This window comes from Arvicola amphibius, chromosome 9 (assembly GCF_903992535.2).
Source record: "Arvicola amphibius chromosome 9, mArvAmp1.2, whole genome shotgun sequence".
NCBI lineage: Eukaryota > Metazoa > Chordata > Mammalia > Rodentia > Cricetidae > Arvicola > Arvicola amphibius.
This window is the reverse complement of record NC_052055.2, coordinates 74,934,689-74,944,904: the sequence shown is the minus strand read 5'-3', so window position 1 is coordinate 74,944,904 and position 10,216 is coordinate 74,934,689. Positions and strand designations below refer to the sequence as shown.

The 10,216-nt window shown below is 38.6% G+C and overlaps 1 protein-coding gene across 1 annotated transcript in view; it reads right to left on the bottom strand.

The window, feature by feature from the left end:
* The window catches only part of LOC119823731 (CD2 associated protein), a 119,141-nt gene that overhangs the window by 53,934 nt on the left and 54,991 nt on the right, over positions 1–10,216 (bottom strand). The window contains 3 exon segments of the mRNA XM_042055758.1: positions 3,150–3,227; positions 3,229–3,314; positions 7,751–7,833. Coding sequence (XP_041911692.1) covers positions 3,150–3,227; positions 3,229–3,314; positions 7,751–7,833 — 247 coding nt within the window.

Here is a 10,216-nt window from a genome sequence, read left to right as displayed (position 1 = left end):
GACAGGGTCTCTCTGTGTAACAGTCCTGACTGTACTGGAACTTACTCTATAAACCAGGCTGGTCTTGAACTCACAGAGACCCACCTGCCTCTACCTTCTGAGTTCTGGGATTAAAGGTATATGCCACCACCATCCAGCTAATTTTTTGTAATATACTAGCTTAAGGGGCCCTTGTGGATATAAGCCTTCAATACACTGTAGCCAGGATAAGCAACTATTTCTTTTTACATTTTCTCCATAACTCTCCAGAATATTATAGGGGGGAAAAAATCATACTATATCTGAGAGAGGCAATCATACCTTCACTATGTACAAAAATTATAAAGGTAAAACTTGATTCCCACCAGTTAGGAGCAACTCCAGAATAGGGTAATACATACTACATCTGATTCTTACATTTAGAAGCAAATAGACAATGCCCCAGTTGTTCACTTTATTTTGGTAAGGTTCAAAAAGAAGGATGTCTTCTTTATGATCTCCTGTATTTAAGTGGCTAATTCTTCAGTTGTTATTGATTCTTCTGAGATGTATCCTTCATAATTTGGATACATTTGAACCCAAAGCCTTGACAGAAGTTAACTTGACTGAGAAGCTTTCATACCTCCTTTGTGATTTACGGCTGGAGAGATATGTCAATGTAAATGTTTCCTGCTCTTCAGTTTAGTTCCTAGCATCCAAATCAGGTGGGGCTAACAATTATCAGCTCCCCAGGGATCTGACTCCCTCATCTGACCTCCGTGGGGACTTACACACACACACACACACACACACACACACACACAAATAAAATGAAATTTAAGTTAGGCAGTGGTGGCTCAGGCCACAACTCAAAATGCAGAAGCAGGCCAGCCTGATCTACAGAGTGAGTTCAAGACAGCCATGGCTATACAGAGAAACCTTGCCTCAAAAAAAAAAAAAAACAGTAAATTAAATAAATAAGTAAAATTTAAATTTTCAAAAATATCACCCAGAATTATACAGTATAACCAGACAATTTAAGATAGATAGTAGAGAAATATAACCAATAACCAACAAGTACTACTAATGAAAACCTACTACTGTTTTAGAAAACCTTAAGAAGCAAACTCCCAAGAAATCTCCAGTGAGGTCTGAAATCACTACTAATAACCTACAGAACATAGTAAATTCTTAGGGAATAAAGGGCAAACAGAACTTCTCGTAGCTATATTGGTTAACAAGATTTTCCACTGACTCTCTGTAAGGGGACACACACTGACACATTAATATTACAACTGTAAGCATTCAGATCACTGAAGAGAAAGTGCCCAAATGCTGGGTGTACTACTAAGACCTCTTGTCCTCAATGTGACATGATGCTAGAGGGTTTACTGCCCTCAGGATCAAAAGACTCTCAGATGAGAGCCCCTGATACAGCCCTGAATGAGGTGGCCTCCAACAAAATAATCACAACAAATGGGATGAAGCCTCGGGTAAACCTAGAAGTCTCAGTTCCTCTGCAGTGGTCAAACTCCATACATCCTTGACTGCTGTTCAAGGTCTAAGTTAGCAAGACTGAAATCTCTATACTCCTCTATGCCTCACTTCAGCCAGAAGTAGCCAGATCAAGATGATTCACTTCTCTACAGTTATTTTGAGGTATCGGATTCTTTATTCCTATTACTACTATTGAAGTGTGTGTGCACACACGCATGATATCATGGAGGTCAGAGGACAACTTCCATGAGTTGGTTCTCACTTTTTCCCCCCAGCAGAGATAGAGTCTCTCTTGTTACTGACAGGCTGGCTGGTCTGCCCACAACTTCCAGGCAATTCCCCTACCTCCGTGTCCCATTTTCCTGATACAGGCAACCTAATCCATTTTTTTTTTAAAATATGGGTTCAAGATCAAACCCAGGTTGTCAGGCTTCTACAAGAAGCACTTTTAACCAATATACCATCTCACTAGCCTGGTCTCACCTCTTGAGGGAAGAATTGTAGCTAGTTAGATATTAGCAGGTTTAGATGTCACTAAGGATGGACCACTCCCTCATAATCAGCAGCCTTTACAGTCAAGTACTAAACTGCAGTACTATAATTACTGGTCAAATAAAATGGGATCTGAAACAGCAGTGGTCCTTGGTGAAAATAGAAGATCATAAAACTAAGTACTGAGATTACTACCTCAATGAAAGGTTTTCAAGTCATGTATAAGGACACAACCATTGTCCCTTCCTCAGTCAGTCCATTACAGCACTCAAGGAGGCAGAGGCAGGCGGATCTCTGAGTTCAAGTCTAGACTGGTCTAGATAGTGAATTCAAGGTCAACCAGACTACAAAGTGAGACCTAATCTCAAATACAATAGAGTCAATTTAACCAAGCATGGTGGCAAGCCTTTAAATCCTGGAAATAGGGAGTGAGGCAGGGGCAGGCAGGTTTGTGATTTCAAGGCCACCCAGGGCTACACAGCAAAACCCCATCTCAAAATAAGGGTGGAGGGGGGGGTGGGCTGTTAATCACTTGAACAAAAAAATACTCCTTGGAAAAGCTGTCCTGCTTTAGAAATTTTAGAGATGGTATAAAGTCTGCCTAAAATGGAGGTGGACACATACTCTCCTTGGACACTGTCCATTCTCATCCATTGCTGCAATGGTCTCTTGTACCAATGTCCAAGGTCACCTTTTCCAAGTGTGTTATACCCTCTACTCTAATAAATTCTGTGTACCTTTTACACACACACAAAGAGGATGAGGGGTGGAAACATATCAAAAGAAGAAAATATGCCACAGAAAATATTTGCAAAGATATATCTAATAAATCTTACAGAAAAGCAACAAAAAACAAAACAAAAAAAAAGGAAGACTTGTGGGACAAATCTAAGACACCACCTCAAAGTGCAACCCAACTGAAAACTATTATCTATGGTTTTAAAAAAAGGAAAAGATAGGCTGGTAGATACATGCATACAAAACATAAACAAGCACAAAGATACACATAACATACACACGCATTACTGTACAGCAGGCTACCAATCAATAGTAAAATCTATTACAGATGTATCTGTACCTGTGCTTTTTTAAATGTCAAGAATAGCTTTAAAAGTATTTTCATTTCAAACATATGTATCTATTTGACATACAGAGTTAATTCTGTGAATCAAAAGCAAGAAATTAAAACTGAAAATATTTACCTTAACGAAATTATCAGGGAACATCCCTCTTCTCCCATTTAGTTCTCCTTCCAGCCATCCTTCTTCCTGTAGTTTTTTTCACATTTCTGATTGATTTCCCCAAACTCGAATACTTAAATTCATCATCATGTACAGCATCATAGTCGTACTCCACCATATAGTCAACTAAAAAAGGAGAAAACAAATGTCTAAAATCTAATTACAAATTACTATAAAACCATATTAACAATCTTCAGATACAGAATCTGTGTAACAACAACTAACACTGCAAGGATAAAGGCTTGTCACACCACAGGAAAGTCCTTAATCATCTAAATATAGAATATAGTACACTGTTGTAGAATAATCTTTTTGTACACTGTGAAAATTCGTCACTTGGATTGGTCTAATATAAAGCTCAACAGCCAATAGCTAGGGCAGGATTTTCAGGGCGGAGAGGACACTGGGAAGAAGGACAGAGATGCAGCCAAATGGAGAGGAAGCAAGACGGTCAGTATAAAGATGATAAAGCCACAAGACAAAAAAAAAAATAGACCGATAAAATGGTTTAAGTTGTATAAGGCAAAAGACTTGGGAATGATGGCACAATCACAGGAGTTTAAAAACAATCCATCCACAAAACCCCTGGTGAGAACCCAAACCTGTGAATATCCTCACTGTAGTCCTCACGGAGGACACTAGCTCTTGTAGACCAGGCTGCCCTTGAATTCGCGGAGATTCTGCCTGCCTCTGCCTCCTGAATGCTGGGCATTAAATACATGTACCACCACTGCCCCACTACTGCCCACTTAAAGTTCAATTATAAAGCAGAACAGATTCCTTATACAAGATGGCAGATCACCAACTACAGCCATTATATTTTCTTCCACCTACAACCATGAAGAAAAAAATAAACAGTATCAACAAAAATATTAAAATAAAAAGGAACACTTCAAAACAACAGCCACCACTAACCCTCCCATTTCTTACAGATCCTTAATTTTATTTAGATAGTCTGAAACCCTGAGCTTTATAAAGGTTTCTCGCAGGCCAGGTTAGATCTTGACTCGTCTATATCAGCGTTTTCTCAAGCACGAAGTCTAACCAGTCATCTGGGAAATCTTGTTTAAAGGCAGACTGATTAAAGCTCATGATCTAAAGCTGTTTGGTAAGAGACAAAAGTTTAGAGATAATTTACTCATAATCATTCTAATTCTTGCCCAATCACACTCAGGATTCTGACTTTCCTTTTCATTTGGCCTTAAAAAAAGCAAAACACAGAGGTAGGAGTATATATAGCTTCAGTTGTAGTGTCTGTTCATTATGCAGGAGGTTCTGGTTCAATCACAAAACACACATGTATCCAAAACACAAGGGCGAGGCATAGTGATACACACCTAAAAATCCACCACCCACGACAGTGAGGCAAGAGGAATACGACCTTGAGGCCAGTCTGGACAACAGTGAAAGCTCTCTAAATACAAGTGAAAGTCTCTAAAATACACACAAGAAGTAACACCCCAAAATTCCTCCAGTCTGAGATTTAAAAAAAAAAAAAAAACAGATATGATTAAGGTCAGAAAAGACAAGAATCCTGAGCATTTATCAAGCTGCTACCCTAACCAAGCCCAATTTTATCTGCAACACCCCAGATTTGTTATATAATTCATGTCAATTTTCTTTGTTTGGTTTTTGTTTTTCTCAAAACAAGGTTGCACTGTGTAACAGCTTGGCTGTCCTGGAACTTGCTTTGTAGACAGGTTGGCCTCAAACTCACAGATGTAAAGGCGTGAGCCCCACTACCCAGTGAATTCATTTTTTATTTAGTTTGTATATAGGTCTTAGACAGAATTCTACTGGAGGTAAAGACAAGGCAGAGAAGCAAGCAGAACTGATAAAACCAGGAAGAAGCTTAAGAATTTAGGAGGCTGTAACTGAGATAGCATACTGCTCTGCTCAAGGCCAGAAAGATGAAAGTAGGATGGAGAAATAAAAACAACTGTCAGTCACAATACTTCAAGAAGACAAAATGAAGGCCGCATGGTGACACATGGCTTTAATCCCAGAATTTAGGTAGTACTCTGACCTGCTCAGGGTCCTGACAATGTCATCAATCAGCTACATCACTACAGCTATGTCCCCTCATAAAAGGCAGCCCGCCCACCTCCTCCCTCACCCTTCCTCTCTCTCTCCTCTCTGCCTATCTCCAGAGATCTCCTCCATCCCCACCCTTTCCCATTCCCTTCCTCCAATAAAAAGCCCTCCCACATGAGCCCTGTCGCAAGATGGGGTCCTCTCTCTCCCCACCATTTTTTAAATTATAACATACCCCACCTCGCATATCACTCCCCACAAAAGACACAGATGTTGTTAGCTACAGTTAAAAGAGCAGCAAAAATGTAGATTCCATCTTATGCCCACTGAAAAACTGAAATTTTAATTTTATGATTATAGACTGCTATCCTCCATCACCTTTTACAGGTACACTAATACTCCAGTAACATTGTACTGTATTGAAAGAATCAAAGATGCATATTCTGAGTATTTAGAGATACTCAAAGACAAGCAAAGAGATAAACTAAGACACTAAAGGAATCTGAACCCTTTGAAACCTACAGCTGAATAATCATCAAACAATTTACAAGTCCAAACCAGGTAAAACAAAGCCTCAAACTAAAGACTATGGTGCTATTTCTAGGCCTAAATACATATCCCTTAGTAACACTATAAAAACACAAAAGTGAATAGTATTGTTTATGTTACTGTAGCTCATTAAATTCAACAAAATTAGGTATTATATCCATGTGAAAAATATTAATTAAAAGTCACAGTATCCATCCCAAAAGCCCCAGTTATTGATTGCTAAATATAGAAATAAGTATATCTAGTATTCTTCTATTTGTGTGTGGGTGTCTGTCTGTCTTTTTTCAAGCAGGATCACACACTGCAGCTCAGACTGTCCTGAAACTATTCAACCCTAGCAGTCCTCAAACTCCAGCAATCCTGAGTGTTAGGATTAAAAACATGAGCCACGACGCCTACTTTCTAGTTGTGCATTTTATTTCTTTATTTAGATACAGGGTCCTAGTCATTCAAGGTGAGCCTCCACCTTCAGTATTGAGGTTGCAAGCAGGAGACAAGTGTTGGGCTTCCAGGTGTGGCCCACCACAACCTAAAGGTTTATCTAGTGTTATGGACCTGAACTCAGGTTTCTGTGAATTGGTTACTCTTCTGGTGCTGTGACTAAACATCTTCAAAAGCATCAATAAGACTCAGTAAGCAACATTAGAGAAAACATGGCAAGGCAGCTCATGTTACAGTGCACCGGACACAGACAGGAAGATGCCAGGAACAAGATACACTTAAGGACCTACCCCAGCCCTACTTCCTCCAACCAAGCCTCACCTCTTAGTTTCAACATGCTCCAACCGGCTCAAGTCATGTGGGGACAGTTTAGACTCCAACTCTTAATACCTTTCTCTTCCTGTTTCAAGTAGTGTGTAAGATGTACATAATATGTATACTCTGGTCACATTTCTCAGAAGGAATTTCATCAATTTTTTTTCATAGTATTCTATTCTTTCTAATATTACAGATAAACTAATAACACCCCCCCCAAAAAAAACCTCAAAAAGTTACTTTGACCTTAAAGACTAATTGCTTATAATCATAACTATAAGCAAAGACATTTTCATATGCATATAATCAATTCCTTCTCGCAAAATAACACTCAAAACCCATACTAGGAAAAAGCCAGTTGGAACAGTCACAAAGTTTCTACATTCCTTATGTGTTTAGGGTTTTTGTTTCCTTTTGCTTACACCTCCCACTATCAACACCCCACTCCCAACCCACCCACCCCACCCCCATACACATAGGGTCTTGCTTTGTAACTGAAACTGAACTCAAATTTACAGCAATCTTGACTCAACCTCCTCAGTACTGAGACTACAGGTATGGACGCCACATCTAGCACTTAATTTCTCAATTTCAATACTAGAAGTAGGAGTGTTAATCTTCCAAATCAAACCAAATCATACTAATATAAATGTTCACTGAAGCTGTACAGAACTCAGAAAAAATAGAAAGATAAAACCTAATGAATATATAAAGAACCTGTAGTAGTTTGAATAAGAACGGGCTCCAAGAGGTTCACAGATTTGAATGGGGACTCTCACTAGTGTTGCCTTGTTGGAGTAGGTGTGGTCTTGTTGGGTGAAGCAGGTCACTGGAGATAGGCTTTGACATTTCAAAAGCCCAATCCAGGCCCAGTGACTCTCTTCCTGTTGCCTGTGGATTCGGATGTAGAAATAACTTTCAACTTCTCCACCACCACGTCTGTCTGCACACTGCCAGGTTTCCCACAAAGACAATAATGGAATAAACCTCCGAAACTCTAAGCAAGTCACAATTAAATTCTTTCTTGTATAAGAGTTGTCATGGTTATGGCATCTCTTCTCAGGAACAGAACACTAAGACAGAAGCAATGTGCAATGCAGTATATTCGTTAAAAGTATCTTGAAAGGAGTTTCTCAAACACCTGGACAATGTATGGTATCCATCCACAATTTCTAGGAGAGTTAAGTTTGTTTGGATTGTTTCAGTTTTGAGAAAGGACTCACTTGGTTGCTCAGCACGGTCTCCTAGGTTTTCAGAGTAGCTGGTATTCACAAGTTTCAGAGTGCCATTGTGTTTAGCTAAGCTTCTTTATTTGCATATAACAAGGTAGTTGTTACAATCTTACTTTCTTTGCTTGACTCAACATTTTTCCCCTTTCCTAAAATGTTTTAAATGTTTGAGAAGACATGCTTTTAAATCAAATCAATGCAAGTCTGAGCTTGACTCCCCTGCATCCTGACTCTAACCTCGGGTAAGCAACAATTTCTATACATTTGTTTGTTTGTTTGTTTGTTTTCTGAGACAGGGTTTCTCTGTAGCTTTGGAGCCTGCCCTGGAACTAGTTCTTGTAGAAGATGCTGGTCTCGAACTCAGATCTGTCTGTTTACCTCCAGGGTGCTGGGATTAAAGGCATGCACCACCACCGCCTGGTTACCTATCTCTATACTTCTAAGGACTGAGGGCATCAATCTTTTTGCTATAATACTCTTGTGAAGATTAAAATTTCAATGCAATACCTAATATGGTAAGTATACGCCAAATGAATAACTGGCAAAACATCACCTAAAGAGAAAAAAACAGTTAACTTAGCAAAACATAGGAACTTGCTATAAAAGTTCATTCATTTGCTAAGTAGATTTTAAAAACGAACATAAGCTATACAGACAAATGCAAACACCTCTAACACAAGATGTATGGACCATTAAAATTTCTGAAACAATCAGTTAAATCTCTATATTTCTAGGCATCCTCCAAAAATACTTATAAAAAAAAAAAACCTAGGGCTAGAGAGATGGCTCAGCCTTTAAAGGCTAGGCTCACAACCAAAAATATAAAAAAGAAACTAAATTGTTAGACTCAAAGAGCAAGGAAACATATAAGCATTATGACTGATACAACACATAATCAATAACTATGTGTAGCACTGAGCTAAAATATATTTCAAGAAATTTTAAAGTCTCATTTTAAATTTGTTAACTTTGATTTCCAATCAATTTAGTTTTCATATGTAATAGAACATGTATAATCAATCATGTTCCATCTTCATTCAGCAAATTTTACCTGGTTATTCCCTTAAAAAAAAAAAAAAAAAAAAAAAAAAAACACTTGGTCTAAGCATACTTAGGATACATCCAAGAAAAAACAAAGCTCTCTGAACTCCTGAGGTTTATATTCTACAGTACTGCTTGGGTGAGTGAGAAATAAAGATTAAGTAGGCTGGGGATATAATTCAGTGGCTAAGTGCCTGGGGTTCAATCCACAGCACCAAGAAAGAAAGGTAAGGAGACAATAAAAGAAATTCCAAAAACAAGTTACAATCTGGAAGAATGTAAGAAAAAATAGGGCAGGATAAGATCAAGAATGTCTACAACCTGTAACCCAAATAGCTCCCAAGGAAAGAATGAGCTGGTCTACTCTACAGCACTGAGAGTTCAAGCAGTTAAGAGGTCTGCCTAGGTCCAAGCTTTGGCCTTGAATTAACTGCCATGGTGTTGTTTTCCAAACTACAAGAGTAATAAGACCAGCAAAATGGCTCAATGGACATATATGTGTCTGCCACCAAGTCTGATGACCCAAGTCCAATCCCTAGGACCCATGCCCTGCAGGAAAGAATCAACTCCAGGAAGTTGTCCACTGAACTTCACACATACACTGTGGAACCTACATATCCCACACATGCACACATACAAAATAAATATAGAAAATGTTTTTCAAAGATTAGTAACAGTACTCAAAAATGAACAGACTTGTAAGAATTAAAACAATCCTTAGAAAAGAGCTTTAAAATGTACCTGAAGCAGAAATACCTAAATCACTAAATGTTAACACCAATCCAAACCACATTCTTCCCACTGAGTATCTACAGAACAAGTATTTGTCCACTTTTCTTTTCCAAACAGTTTCATGTAGCCAGACTGGCGGTGAACTCTTTACACAGGCAAGAATGACCCTGAATCTCCTGCCTTCTCCTCCGTGAACTGGGATTACAGGTAGACCCTGTCTTATTTATACAGTGGGAGGAGACTGGAACCTTCTAGTTTACATCCTTTAGCCCCTTCCTTAGTCACCATGTTTTTTTTTGCGTGCGTCTGTTTGCAATGATATAGGCAAAGGTTTCAAAACATATTTGATGAATTTAACCAAGCATTTTACTAATGGGATAATAGCTATCATTACTCTCAGAAAAATTAGTATACTATGAATAGTTAAAAAGAACCTAGCGCATAGTAAAAAGTAAAAAAAAAAGATGATGGAATTGTGAAGCACAAACTGCTATCTAACTGAAAATTCCATGAAAAAAAGTGGTAGAATGGGTCATACCTGTAACCTTGCACTTGGGAAGCTGAGGAAGAACTACAGAAAGCTGGAGGCCAGCCTGAACTACAAAGTGAGTTCTAGGCCATCCTAAGCACAGTATAAGAACCTATCTCCAAAAAAAAAAAAAAAAAACCAACCATACATACATACCA